This window comes from Conger conger, chromosome 9 (genome assembly GCF_963514075.1).
Source record: "Conger conger chromosome 9, fConCon1.1, whole genome shotgun sequence".
NCBI lineage: Eukaryota > Metazoa > Chordata > Actinopteri > Anguilliformes > Congridae > Conger > Conger conger.
In genome coordinates, this window is record NC_083768.1 from 26,324,803 (window position 1) to 26,340,720 (window position 15,918).

A 15,918-nucleotide genomic window follows, 5' to 3' on the forward strand; every position below is an offset into this window, starting at 1 on the left:
ATTCATGTTGAGTGTGATGTGAGGTAAGTCGAAGTAAGACATTTGGCTTTGGCATGCCATCCACAGGAGCCAACCAGTGGGGGTCGCCAGAGAACGACAAAACTCAAACCCATAACCCTGTCCCTTTAGGTGCTTGATAGGCCAGCACCAACATTTTGAATTTGATGCAAGCCAAGATACCCAGTAGGGGGAGATGAGAAATTAAACAGTAAAATGTCCGGTGTTTTTTATTCTTTGGCTAATTCTGTTCCAATTTATCCTAATCATATGCTTTGGCACAGCAAGTTCCACTATGATTCTGTGAGAGTGCAGACATGTGTTCCCCTCCAAAGCATGTGATATCAACCACTTCACACTGCAATCTACAAGTCTAGATTGTGCAGACATGATACTTCATGGTCAACAGACATACTGTAAACACCCAATCAACCAGCAGAGGTCACTAAATGAGTGACATAACATATGAATTCCCATTGACTGAGTTTAAAACTGAACATTATTGTACATCTGGGGCAAATTGCTCCCTGTACCTCTGATAAACATGCATATTTCTCATCTATAAACTCCACTCTTGAAATTAATAGCAATGTTAGTTCTCATTTGGAGGAGCCACTGGCCATTGATAAAATTACGTAACATATAAGAGCAATGCAAAATGTAAAATATCCAGGTACTGACAGTATTGAACTTGTTGTTATTAAGCACCTCAGATAAAATGGTAATCAAATTATTATTCAGTGATTTCATCCATCTAAATAAGAACATCTCTAATGTGGCTGTATCATGTAATATATTTCACAGATCTCAGAAGTACTGACAAAGGTCCTGGTCTGTAGAGAAAAGAATGTTGATCAGTATTTTTACATTACATTACATTATTGGCATTTTGGCAGACACTCTTATCCAGAGCACGTACAGTTGATTCGACTAAGCAGGAGACAATCCTCCCCTGGAGCAATGCAGGGTTAAGGGCCTTGCTCAAGGGCCCAACAGCTGTGCGGATCTTATTGTGGCTACACCGGGATTAGAGCCACCATGCGTGTCCCAGTCATTTACCTTAACCACTGTGCTACAGGCCGCCCCATTTTTGATTTCCAAACATCATTTTGGTTTCATTCCAAATTCTAAATTTCTTTATTCAGTGGTTTTCCAAATACACTTTTAATACATTTAATAATTTGTAATTTGTATTCTGCAGTCAAGGGTGCCAATAATTCTGGATTGTACCTTTTGAAACATACTAGATTATACATTATACATGCTTCACTCTCCAGTGACCATAACATTTGGTATTGGAATGTACAATCCAGTGAGCTATGTACAGTAGTAAGCATTGCAGCTGCATTGGGCCAGCATATAGGTACAGTAGCAGACAGTAGGAGACTTATTTAATTTATTGTAAAATATTAATCTCTCACCTACTCTGAGACAGGATGATGCATAGCACCTGAGTGTGGTCGTATAGTATAATGCTTAGGAAACTGTGAACTGGTGAGGTTGTAGGACCAATTCCCAGTTCCCTGTACCTTTGAGCAAGGTATGTAACATGAATTGCTTGCACAAATAACCACCTCCCAATGGAGGGCATTAAACATTATCAAAGTTATAGCAGCAACTAAAATTTTACAGACACTCTTGGTATTAACACATGACACATTAATACATAAACAAGGCAAGAGTGCATTGTGCAATTCTCAAATGTACACACAATATACTCAATAATTGCTATGTGAACACAAATGATAAATATAATTAAAAATAGTATTTACCATACACCATACACAACCATACACATATATAACAGTACTAACAACAGTGATTAATTATGCATATATGATGTTTTATTGCCGTGCTTTGCAAATAAGAGGTTGATAAGAATCTAAACTGCTGCTCTTGCTGAGTCTTTTTAACAATCTGTGATTTTTGCTATTTTATTACGTTGCTGTTTTTGTATAATATACATATGAACAATAATTTCAGACATCGACAACTCAACCACAAGGGGGCAGAGTGAATAGGGTTAAATCCACCAGTGCTTAACAATATTCCTCCAATATTGTTGGACCTCCCCATATACACATTGTCTAACCAATCTCTGTACATTTTTAGTTACTCTGCTTCCAAGAGATGATTCCTGGGATTTTCACACAAACTAGTCTCTAGAATTTGCTAAGAATGGTGCCAAAAAAAGTGAGCAGACAGACAGATCAAAGGATAATGGCCAGACAGGAGGGTGACAGTAACACAAATAATCGCACATTACAACAGTGGTATGCAGAAGAGCATCTCTAAACACACAACGCATCATAATTAAGTGGATAGGCTACAGCAGTAGAAGTCTAATAAATACCTAATAAAGTGCTCGGTGAGCGTAGATACACATGTCTACACATTACCGTGAACTAAAAATGAACAACACTGGTAAACTGCTAAATTATCATTATCATTATTATTATTATTATTATTATTATTATTATTATTATTATTATTATTACCAAACTATTCTTCTACTTTCTATTATCCTGCTGCAGCCATAACATCATGCACCCTGCCAAATGCCAGAAGCTAAGAAAGTGCTGGCTTTGTTTGTACTTGTATGGGAGCACTCTTGGGAAAGTAAATTGCATTATTTCTCTTTAATCCTCTCAAATGCACCTGTCAAAGCATGAGCTCTAGACTTGGCTGTCTGGGTACTTTTCTTCTTGATTAAACGTTGCAGGTGCACCAATGAACAGTCATTTCATTTAATACGTTATGACAATTTGGTGACACGTGGCTTCATGGATCTCCACCCAAAATATAATGAAAGCCCCCTTATTCAAAACATGTAGAATCGATTTTCTAAACAGACTGTGAAATTAAATGTAAATAGATAATTATCGGCTGGAAACGTAGAATGACAGAATTCTTTTTCCCATTTTTGGAAATTGAACCATAATGCACCGTAGACAAGCAGCTAACCGCATGCTGCAAATTGTGCAATGTTGAGCGGTTCATGGCCATTTTCTTAAAACCACGGAAATGCCCTGGCCTACGCTCGGTCCTTTTCATCTGTATAAGCAGGTCAATATAGTCGGTTATACGTCAAGTGTTAAAAATATTCGCCTGCTGTATTTATTCGCGGTATCACGTGATTAAGTGAGAGTGAGGGTGGAGTAAATCAGAAAAGCAGCAGCTGCTCGTTATTGGTACACAAGGAAACAGTGAACTGAGCGAACTGGTGAGTGAAGTCCAAGATGCATCAGCAATGATTTTTAATATTGGCATTAATAGTAGCGGCTACTTTTTAGCGGACAGTTGTGATTGCATATATCCTGCTGACGTTTGCCTCAATGTTTCTAAAGCAGCAAATCAAAGATAAAAGTCCCGTGTGTCAACGTGGGCTTTGGTTTCGGTTTATCATTGCTGCTACCATGCTAAGCTAAGTTGGACAAACCTAATTATTACAAGTGATGCTACTGAGAATTATTTCTGGCAGTTTCAAACGTTAATCGGATTTTTACTTCGTATATTCTTTCCATTTCAAGTGATTTTCATTGAAATCCAACTTGTGCACAGGGGAAATAAACTTGCTAGCTCGTTACAAACGTAGCCGGCTTGCAAGCTAACTAAGCTATTTACAAAGTAACCTCAAGACTGTATTACACCTTTGTCGAATTGGTTAACAAGGTATTACTTTAGCTAGTGTTATAGTTCATTTCCACAAAAATGTTTCCTGCGGAATAAAGATGAATAAAAAATCATGTTCAAAAAATGTCAAGAAATAAATTAGTTTTCATCTTCCTGCGAACCTAAGTCTTGTTGCCAAATTAATGCAAACAACTAAACATTCACCGATACATTTCCCACAAACGAAATAAGCACTATTGCTAAGCAGTGTTACTCACGTTTTGCAACATTATATTATGTAACTGGGCCCTGTAATTCATCTCGCCATATCTTCTCTCAGTTCGTTTTTTTCAAATGTCACATCAAAGACAAATCCCAAAGTCCAGTGTAGGCCTGTACAAACTTCTTTTAGCCCAATCCACGATACATCATATGTAACACATTGCTTTGATGTTGATTGATGCTTCAGATTACAACCTTAGAAATCCTGGAATATTACATATGACATATTATTGAAAATTTGACATGCTCAGATATGAAGAATGACATTCATGTAGCCTACTTGCTAGTTTTAAAAAGAACTATGTGCAATTGGGTCAACTATACATAATCTTATCATTAACACCATAGCGCATTCTGTGCTTGAAAGATCACCGTTCTTGCATAATAATAATAAAAATAATAAAGTTACATCAAAAAACATGTTTGAAGGCATGGGCATAATTGCTTTGGAACAGCATTTAGTTTGAATCATGATTTTGGAAGTTTAGTTGGTGTCATTTCAGAATTAATACTGGTTTGCTGACAGATTTTAGTAATTTTGTATGAAGTATGTACATGTCTGTATGTCTGTACTCTGAACTGAGTTTCTGTACTCTCCACTTTACCAGCTCAATAGTTTTTGGAATGCAAAATTGTTGTTATGCATGAATGTAGGGAATATTAGAAAATATTCACTAATACAGTGTTAGCAGGTGGGTATTTTTGAAGGTTCAGTGCTCATTACTGGAGCCTCCACTATCAATCCAGGAGAGCACAACCACGCCCATGCTCCTCCAACAGATTTTTTTTTTTTTTTACATTTATTCACAATTATGAATATAAATATCAGGTTTCATGTGCCATCTGAGACATTTCCCTCAGATTGTTTTAAAGAATAATGGAGACATACAAACACGACTGTAATCTTGAATATTACTTGAATTCTATTTTCTTGCTTTCGACAACAACCCCCTGAATGCCACTTTCATGGCCATTGTACAGCCAGCTGGTCATCAGAAACTTCTGCAAATGTATCCTTTCGTGGTTGGCTGGTGAACAATGTTGTAAACTGGGCTGCTGGTACCACCTCAGACTCAGTGGCAGAAGGAACATCTGGAGACCACAGAGACTCCTGCAACAGATTGCTATTGTTTGTTTCTGTCAGTGAGGCCTCTGTTAGGGTCCACACTGCCATGTACCAGTTCTACAATTCCAAATGCAGGACCATTCTCATGCTTGGTTAAATCAAGGGCTGTATAATTTCTTTCAGATCCGTGGAGGACACATAACCACAGTGCATTGGGTGGAAGAGGTGAAAAGGGTGAGTGGAACTATATTCTAAAATAGACGTTTCATTCGAGATTAACAGTAAACAGAAGATCAGAGTTATTTTATCCTGAGTTCCCAAGTCTAGATATTAAACTATAACCTAAACTCAAGTTGAACTGTTCACATGATGTCAAGATTTGGGAGCTCATCAGTAGAATTGATGAATATGTTAATCAAGGCTATGTGAGGTATATACTGTATATAGAGGTAAAATGAGGTTGGTGGCATGGCACTTTAAAAAAAACGTCAGTTTGAATTTTGGTATGTTGTGAATGAATCCAGAAAACACCAAGAAGTAAATATCCTCAGTTGGGCTGTTTTGTAGAACCCCATGGCCCTTTGGCAGAGTAGTTGTACAAATCCATCTAAATAATATTCTGTCCAAATGACAATAAGAATGACATTAATCCTATCAGATCCTAATTTCATGTCCTCTCAGGTGCTAATTTTTTTTTTTGTGCAGTCTTAATTTGAGAGTGAGTACCAATAGCATAGTAATATAATCCATGTTCGTTGAAATGGACCACTTCACAATAGCTAAGTGCAACACTTACCAGCTTGCTTTATTGTTAGAAAATGGTGGAGCTAACCATTCTTAGGATCTGAATTTTACAATGATACGATGGAGCAGGTATATGCATTATTAGTGAGTTATGTGTGTAATAGTCATACATGTTGATGCTCAAGCAGGTTTGTTTTACACTATCATTCAAAAGTTTTGAATCACTGAGAATTATTTTTATTTTTATTTTTTATCCCCCCCCCCTCACCAAGGTAGCATTAAATAGATTTTAAAAATACAGCTGAGACATTGATAATGTTACAAATGACAATTTTTGTTTGAAATTACTTTATTAGTTCAATCTTTACATATGAATAATTGCAAAGCCCCATTTTCAGCAGCCAACACTCCACTGTCTAGTACACTTTTCTGAAGTTCAATTTTTGAAAAAGATTGCCAAAAAGGAATGGCAGTTTCAAAGGAAAAGCTGCTTCTAAACTGGCAAACAAGAAGAAAATGGGCAAAATGGGGTAAATAACACAAGGTGGTATAAGGCCATAAATTCAGCATCCTGGAGTTGTCTCTTCACTCTTGCAGATTACACTAATGTTTGTTGGGGACTGGACCATGAAGCTGCCAGCTGAGGACCTGTGTCCATTTCTCAAACTAGAGACTGATGGATTAGACCTCAGTTGTACATCTGGACTTTCCACTTCTCTTTCTGTCCTGGTTTGATCCAATTTGTGCTCTTCTTTTAAAGCCAATCTTGTTTGAAATCTCCAGGTTCTTTGCAGTCTAATGCTTGGAATAGCCTTCTTCTCTCAAAACAACAACAAATTCGTTTCTAGAGAAGGCTGTTTCTTTTTGGCTATTTTTATACCAGAATTCTAATAGAAATGGTAGATTACCACATGGCACAGTAGCATGATTACCTTTAGCATGATGAGGTAACACGGTACAAGTGTCATCTTGTTATCACCATTACTCTAGTGTACCAACTACAATGTACCAACAACAGTGTTGTTGGTACACTGACTGAAGTAATCTAGTCTGTTATACAGACTAGAGTAATGACTGTTTGAAATGGGGCTTTGTAATCATATGTAAAGATTGGATTGAAAAACGCATATTTCAAACGGCAATAGTAACTTGTAATATTCTTCATGTCTTGGCTGTATTTTTATATGCATTTTTCAATTGGTGAATAAAAGTATCAATTTATCTAATTCCAAACTTTTGAAGGGTAGTGTATCTTCTCAAATATGTGGAGTTTTCTGGACAGATATTTTCTGGATGCATATACACTCAAAATGCATATAAATGCATTTTATTAGGTATTTATGAGACCTATTTTTTACTTATTGGTCTTCTGCTGCTGTAGCTTATCCACTTAGAGATTTGACACATTGTGTGTTTTGAGATGCTCTTCTGCCTGCAGTGCCACTGTTGTAATGCATGATTATTTGCATTACTGTTACCTTCCTGTCAGCTTTGACCAGTCTGGCCATTCTCTACTGACCTCTCTCATTAACAGCATTCTTTTGCCCGCAGAACTGCTGCTCGCTGGGTGTTTTTTATGTGTTTTTTTTTACAACATTCTCTGCAAACCCTAGAGACTGTTGTGTATGAAAATCACGGGAGATCAGCAGTCTCTGAGATACTCAAACCACATTTCCTCCCCATTCTGACATTTCTGTACAGCTGCACCTCTTGACCACGTCTGCATGCTTTTATGCATTTATGCATTTATAGGCAACATTGGCTCAGGTGGTAAGAGCAGTCGTCTGGCAGTCAGAGGGTTGCTGGTTCGATCCCGCCCTTGGTGTGTCGAAGTGTCCCTAAGCAAGACGCCTAACCCCTAAATGCTCCTGACGAGATGGTTTGTGCCTTGCATGGCAGCCAATCGCCGTTGGTGTGTGTGTGTGTATGAATGGGTGAATGAAAAGCATCGATTGTACAGCACTTTGGATAAAGGCGCTATATAAATGCCAACCATTTACCATGTGCATTTACTCTTTAGTTGCAGCCACGTGATTGGCTGATTAAATATTTGCATTTACAAGCTGGTGTACAGGTCTACTTAATAAATTGCTCATTGAGTAGGTTTATATTTATTCTCTGGTGCATTTCATTTTATATACACACGGCGGCACTAATGCACGTTTTATGCCTGCATGTATTTATTCATGAACACACAGATAAACTAATGCACATATTTATTAGGAGCCCAATCTACTGCAGCCTGGAAGGCTCTGACTCGCTGCTTACTGAAGCAATGAGACTTTTCGGACTGTCTGTTTGTTAGCACAAATTTCTCAAAACATACTATTATGATGCTGGAAAACTTTGTGCCGCAGCATGGTTCCTCTTGCTGAATCACTGGTTCTGTATTGATGTACATAATTTTTGTGATGCAGCCCACTATCTGGAGTAAAGTCTTGACCGTGCCTGTAATTGGCTCATTCTCATTCTGTGACAATACCCTTCTAGTCGACCGGGTGCCTGTTGTTTTCCTGCACAAGTAACTGCAGGACTGTGCCCCTCAGGTGGGGGTTGCACTGCGAAGCAAGATTACGGGGTTCAGATTGAAATTTCTAGAAACAGTGCCCTTTGACCAATCAAGCTGTTCAAAATGGGCATCTCTCTAGGAGGTTCCTGTAGAGTTTGGAGGTGTTTTCGCTGGGCAGAGCCCAAATTCAAGGCCGGCTTTCTCCATGGTTATACAGCCTAGGTCAGTTTCTCAATGGAGAGAATACAGTAACCAACTTTATTTGCTATTTTTGCCAACCCTTGGTGGCAGAAGTTACTTTTTTGCCTTTGACCTTGGAGTGTTTTATGTTTTTTGTATATGTCCAAGGCTTCAGTTTTTTGCAGACCACTTTCATGGGACACACAGCTCCTGGTTAACCAAGCCCATCTTCACTTAGCAAGTTGATGACCACCTTTGTGATATTGGTTAAGGCCAGTTGCTGTTGTTTGGTTTTGTGCAGCCAGGTTGCGCAAAAACTACAAAGCTTAACCCTGTTAAGCATCCTTCATAGTTGGCTAAACCCCTGCGGTAACTTGCTTCACATACATTGAAGAAGGCTTTTCTGCTCTCTCTAATGAAAGCGATTGTACTTATTCTACAGTCTCTGAATACAATTGAGCATTTGCAATCATTAATAATGTTGTTGCTGGGTACATGACTAATTGTCAAGTATGGTGTTCATCAGTGCAGAAGAATAAAATGAGCCTGTTGCATAACTGTAGAAGTGAAACTTACAAGGGAGGTCAAGACAAACAGCAGAGTAAAATAATATTTTGCTGGTACATTGCATACTGACATATTTCATTTATTTTGCACACCCTGGAACTTATCTATAGACCAGAGGACAAAGATTATAATGCAGAAATGCAAAACATTAGAAAGGCCAAAACTGGTTCAACCAGTCCATTATCCGTTTATATGTGAGTATGTGCGTTAAAAGTTAAACATCGGTCATATGCTTAATTTATTTTAATTGATTTTATTTGCCTGACGTGTAGCAATCGTGTATTTTGAGTGTGGCCTCATAACACGCATAATAAGGAACAAAAAAAAAATGTTCCCGTCTTTTTCACAGAGGAACTGGAAGAAACTGATGTATTATTTTTCATTAAGCTCATACTAATGCGAATCCACATTTCATGTGAGAATTTTTGGACCCTGCTTTGTTCATAGCTGCGATTTATGGTTTTATTATTACAGTCATCCTGGTTTTGGCTGCGTAACTTGGAGGCTTGCATACCTCTATAACCCTATGAGCTATGCCACTGGCAGGGTTTTACAATACTGGACCGTGGACCGGTCTATTATTTCAATTGACAGGTTACAGCCCAATCAACTGAGATAATGTAGAGAGCACTGCCTGCTCGCTTGTGCGTGTGCACGTACGTGTCTGCCTGCATGTAACTGTTGCATTTTGGAACAGACACAAGCTATCTCACTTCACTCTTCCCTTTGGCATTCCTGTATAAGCTTCAGTACCATTATTATTCCTATTATTATTTGTATTATTATTATTATTATTATTATTATTGTTATGTGGTTTCTGTGGTGCCAGAGGGTGCCACACTTAATTTGAAATGAGCTTCTGGAGGTGAAAGATATTCATGTTACAAGAGAGAGGTTAGAGAGGTCTGCTGCCATTTGGAGATGTTTTGGACACTTTGGACTCGCCTTCTGTAGAACATGTCTTATTTTACTGCTTTGTTTGTTTATTCGACTACAAACCTTTTTCCTGATGTTGGCATCCTAGGGTATGATTGGAAAATGAAATCTGGTTTTATCCAGGATCAGAAGTACATGGTACATGTAATCGCTACAGAATACAGAAAACCCCAAATTATTTTGGGATTTCTTTTTCAGAATAAATATGTCTTGTATGCTTCCTGAGTGAGACTCCTGTAGGGGAGTTTTGGTACCAATGTGCTCTTTATTTCAAGCTTTGAACCATGTCTGTACTATATATACACCATTATGTATATATATACATAATGTGTGTATATGTGTATTATGTATATATATACATATATATATATATATGTATTTATTCCAAATGGGTTTTGCACATGAATTCATGGTTGCGATATAACAGGTGTAATTTATGTCATAGAAATTGCAGCAGGATGGTATACCATAGGATGCTACACCAGCAGGATTTTAAAACCTATTTATGTTCATAATTGTGAATAAACACTGACATTCACGTAATGTGTACAGCATCTAGATGCACAAGCCATTATTAGCTTCTGTATCTAAATTTCCATTATGGCACACAAAAACTGTCTGGGATAATAAAACACTAAACGCGTACACTTTGCACCTCCAAGGATAGCTTATAGTTTTGATTCCCAGGAGAAGCCGTGCCATTGTACCCTTATATTCTCTTCAGTACGTAACCATTGATTTCGTATGTAAAAGTAATGTAAGCTGTATCACTCAGGATGCGCTCATGTGCTAAATGCCTAAAAAGTAGACGTCGGAAAATTCCAGAAAGATTACTTTTTATAGAACAGGTCGCTTATTTTACATCGACACTTTCCATTTGCTATTTCTATTACTTTTGTTTTGTTTTAAGTCTGTTTTAAATCAAGCCGTTGTTGAGTTTGATGCACTGTATCAAATAGGCCCCAGGATTCTAGCCTCCATTTGATGATGATGAATTCGCCGGTTGCTATAGCGAACCCCCACCCCCACAGTCACATGACTCTTGTGCTACTGCTTTGGGGGCAGCGCTTGACGTCAAGGATTTGTGAAGAATAAGCAGTAAAACAGCGAGCAGTGCTTTAGCATAGCGTACTTTCCGCACAGAGTGAACAGGAATCGGTCCAGCTTGGAAAGCCCCAATGCCTGGTCCCACCCAAGCACTGTCCCCAAATGGAGAGAATAATAACGACATTATCCCGGACAACGGAACCAACATCATTCCCTACAGAAAAAATACAGTGCGAGGGGAGCGCGCCTACAGGTAAACGGGCGCAGTGCTGCATTATGTGCGGTTTAGCTTGCAAGCTAACCAGCTAGCTCGTTTAGCTATCGTAAACAGGGCTGCAGTGAAATCAGGAAATGCAGTCATTACATAACATTTATGGTTTTGTTTGTTATAATTTAGCACTGTTAGTCAAATTGTGCACCAGAATAGGGCTATGTGTATCACAGTTTGCCATCATATTTCTCATAATTCGTTTTATTGTACAGTGGGCGTTATTGACATGGTTATTCGGATGCACGTCCCCATCATTTTTCTCTATGTGGCGATTAGCTTCTGATTCCATTTCAATGGCGCAATTCGCCGAAAGGCCTTTCATGCAGGGATATTGCAAAATACTCGCTTTTGTCTTTGTGAAAATAAATAAATATTGATCCGTTTAATCAATGTTCTCGTATCATGCTGAAACGACAAGCTGGCTAGAATGGATCGTTCTTGTACGTATTCAGGAATTAGAGGATTTGATATTGGCCTGAATTGAAAGAATGATGTTTTTTGTAAGGCGTGCGCCTCTGTGACAGTGGAGGTCACTGAAACCACTGTGGTTTGGTTAATTATATTAATCCAAATATACGTGTAATTTTTATTCCTTTCATTTGCCTGGGAGATGTATTTCTTTCTTTTTTTTAGTCGTGGGCTACAGAGCTTCAGTAGTCATAGAGCATAGCGGTTTCTGGAGTTTGAAAAGGTCGGTGCACAATGTTTACGAATAACGTTTGCTAAATGCAGTTGGATGGGAAATGCTGTTCAGCCTAACGGTTGAAATATTTCCCTTCTCGATACTAATAATTGGTACTGAAGGATGTGCACGTTAAATGTCTTCAAGGTTGAAAGAGGAAAGCACGTAGGTTAAGCTTTTGGCACACGGCATGGTTAATATTCTTTTGTTAGTACTCCATATTGTTGCAAATTTTACTGCACGTGAATAAATTGTAATCGCTTGTGCCCATGTTTAGTTCTTAATACATTTTAACATTTAAAAGAGCAGTTTGTTTGTTTAAATAGGTTAGGACTATGATTCTTTCCATGGTTGAGTTGGCCTACTGTGTTTTTTTTGCAGTCGTCTCAAACGTAATGTCTGCAAAACAGCTGTCCGATCAGTGTTTTTAATGTTTATACAACTTGCAACTTTTAATGTTGTACAATAGTTACTATTTGTAAATGTTGATCTTGCTGTTGGCTTTCCCCACTTGTAAATACCTTCTGGATATACATTCTACTGCATGCTGCTCTGTTGGATTCTTACTGACTTAAAATACAACTCTAGATATAATTCTGTGTTTTACTGCATTGCTTTTATGAATCATGCCCGTTGTATATGTATAGATAGGGATTAATTTAATTCGTAATCATGTTCATGTTATTAATAATTGCACAGTGTCCTTGATATTTAAGCAACATGTAACAGAAATGCCTGAAAAATGTGCAGAAGGAATTCAACTGTAATGGATTCCTTCTGTACCTTCTGTGGGGCTAATTGCCATGAGCATCATGGGATTAGTTTGATTGGGTGTCGGGAAGCATCTATCCTGATATCCACAGCATGCAACAACAGACCTTATTTTCATAAGTTTCCATCCTTGAAAGCTTAAAAACCATCCCTTTTAATGTCACAATGTGAGAAACAGTGGCTTCCACCATCACAGATGGTAGTGATAATGCAAAATGCAAGTGTGAATTTCTCACTTTCGTGGAAAGAAGAGCGATTTATTAATGAAAATAATTAAAATACATTTAACGGCAAATAACTTGGGCTCCTTGGAAGAAAACGAGTATGATGGACTGAGTGCCATGCCATTGATAAAAAGGCGTTCCAATCTCAATCTTGTAAAGCTAAAGTCATTTGACCTTTAAAAAGGTGAGCAAAAGAGAAACCAGTAACATGACAGTCTGTCATCAGTTTCCATCTTTATTTGAATCCCATACAAATGTAGCAATTCCCCACATATGCCCTTTGTAAATTCCACATGTACTGTATCATTGACACTGAGCATTCTCTAAAAATGACCACTAAGTACTGCTTCTTACTGAGTAGTGATTAGGTATGTCATGGTCCTGATTTCATTACCACACTGGGGAAAAAAGTAACAGTGGTAAACTGTATGCATTTTGCTCTGTAATGGTAATCATGTTAGCGGCATATCTCAGTACCTTTCATTTGTAAATTGTGTCAATAGAAACCTATCAAGCTAGCCTGATGCCATTTATGGAATGTAGCTCCTGCCCTCAGGATGCTTTCAGGGGCCCTGATTTGCTTTCGTTCAATTATCTCATACATCTTAAATGGAAGTACTGTCTTCAATTTTGGAGTAGTCATGCTGTTGGACAGGTAATATTGGGATTTGGCCTGCCTTTTTGAGGTACCCAGGTGGCAATGGCAGTGGTTTTTCCTGGCTAAAAAAGCAGCTTATCTGGTGCCTAAGCATGGCCGGTTTGCTGTGTCATTGCGGCTAACTTAACACTTATACCTCTTCCACTGAAAGTAATTATAGCTACTGCTATCTGTAATGCCAGATTTAATAAAAAAAAAAAGAAAAAAAAAGGGTTAACTGGTTAAGAGTCCACTTTGGTTAACCGGTTAATCGATTAACCATGCCCATCCCTAATAGAAATGCATATTTAACTCAACAGGCAAGTGCACCTTCAGCTAACCCAGGGCTCAGCAACCCAGGTCCTGGAGAGCCGCAGGGTGTGCTGGCTTTTGTTTACACTCAGAACTTAATTGAATCAATGAAAACAGTTCATTAGTTAACTCACATAAACTTGTTTCTTTGGTCTGAATTGGTTGCTTATTTTAAGAAATAAAATCCAGCACACCCTGCGGCACTCTAGGACCAAGGTTGCGGACCCTGGAGCTATCATAAGCTTGTGAATCCCCAGAAGTAAACCTGTACTACACATGTAGGGCAAAACATTGGAGCTCCCTTTGAAGTGAATATCATGCTTTTGAAGGCATAACAAGATTTCCCCTAGTGGTATTTTGAATTGTGGTTAATGATTGTTCCATTTCATATGAAAGGCAGATGTGTAATACGTTGTAAATAATATACATTATGCAAATTAAATCAATAAATATTTCCACAAAACTGAACCAAAAAAGCTGTTACACATAATGAAGCTTATGATCACAAAAATTGACCTATGATATTTTTTTTGGTTGTTCACCTTGGTGACCTTGATTTTCTACATTGAATTCAATGAGTAACAAGCTCTTCTGCACTGAACATTCACAGTAGAGGCTGTTTCCTCTTGCTTCCTAGGCTTTGCCGCCTGCCCCCTCCTACCCTCTCCAGTTCCTATGTATTCTCTATTGTCTCATACAGGCCTTTTATGAACACCATAGTGCATGAAGAGCAGTCTATAGTATTGTGGACTGTATAACGTGACACAAGACTCTTTGATTTTAAAGGATGAGTTCAAGAAACTGAGCATTTTACAAAGCTCAGATGCATCCTGACAAGTAGTTTTCATCGGTCTGTTAGTCTAACTACAATGGTCAAACTAAAGAAAGGGGTATTCTACACTCAAGGAAATGACACTTGCAATAATAAATCAATGGACCGCAACAAAAACAAGGATACTGCTGAATTTAACTGGGGATTGTGACATTTAGCTGCCGATTGCGACATTCGGCACCTTGACATTGCTACATAACCAGTGTCTCCCTCAGTCTTTGTCTACAGTTGCAATCAAAATTATTCAACCCCCATTGCACATTAGGTTTATTGGCAAAGTATACAATTTCTCAGCTGTTTGCAATAAGCAAATTACACAAGAACTGTTTAAGTAGTTCAATGAAACATAGTATTACAGAATATTACAAGGGTTTTTATCAACATTCAACACAAAATGCTACTTTTAATGACTACTGCAGTCTCAAAATTATTCAACCCCTTCATGACAAGCATCTTCAGTACTTAGTAGAGCACCCTTTTGCTGTTATGACCTGCTGCAAACGCGATGCATAGCCAGACACCAGCTTCTGACAGCGTTCCTGAGGAATCTTAGCCCTTTCCTCATGGGCAATGGCCTCCAGTTCAGTAATATTCTTGGGTGTGCGTTTGGCAACCATCCATCCATTATCTGAACCCGCTTATCCTGATCAGGGTCGCAGGGGGGCTGGAGCCTATCCCAGCATACATTGGGCGAAAGGCAGGAATACACCCTGGACAGGTCGCCAGTCTATTGCAGGGCACACACACCATTCACTCACACACTCATACCTACGGGCAATTTAGACTCTCCAATCAGCCTAACGTGCATGTCTTTGGACTGTGGGAGGAAACCGGAGTACCCGGAGGAAACCCACGCAGACACGGGGAGAACATGCAAACTCCGCACAGAGAGGCCTCGGCCGACGGGGATTCGAACCCAGGACCTCCTTGCTGTGAGGCGGCAGTGCTACCCACTGCACCATCCGTGCCGCCACGCGTTTGGCACGCGTTTGGCAACCGCCTTCCTCAAATCCCACCAGAGATTTTCTATGGGGTTCAAGTCAGTCGCGACGGCCACTCTAGAATCTTCCATTTCTTCTTCTGAAACCGAGCCTTGGTGGACTTTGAGGTATGCTTGGGATCATTGTCCTGCTGGAAGGTCCAACGACGCCCAAGCTTCAGCTTCATCACAGGCGGCCCTAAGATTTCCTGATACTTGACTGAATCCATCATGCCCTCCACACGCTGCAGGTTTCCAGTGCCAGAGGCA

At 38.9% G+C, this 15,918-nt stretch overlaps 1 protein-coding gene across 3 annotated transcripts in view; it reads left to right on the forward strand.

Annotated features, from left to right (window-relative positions):
* Positions 1 to 2,996: 2,996 nt before the first annotated feature.
* mapre2 (microtubule-associated protein, RP/EB family, member 2) overlaps positions 2,997 to 15,918 on the forward strand; it is a 32,763-nt gene continuing 19,841 nt past the window's right edge. The window contains exons 1-2 of one of the 3 annotated variants that reach the window (XM_061253692.1): positions 2,997 to 3,220; positions 5,141 to 5,191. Coding sequence is in view for 1 of the 3 variants with exons in the window: in XM_061253691.1 (XP_061109675.1) it covers positions 11,072 to 11,193 (122 nt within the window). In the remaining 2 variants the exon portion in view is untranslated. Of the gene's footprint in view, positions 3,221 to 5,140; positions 5,192 to 10,960; positions 11,194 to 15,918 lie in introns of those variants that run through there. The other 2 variants (XM_061253693.1, XM_061253691.1) reach the window with 2 other exon arrangements.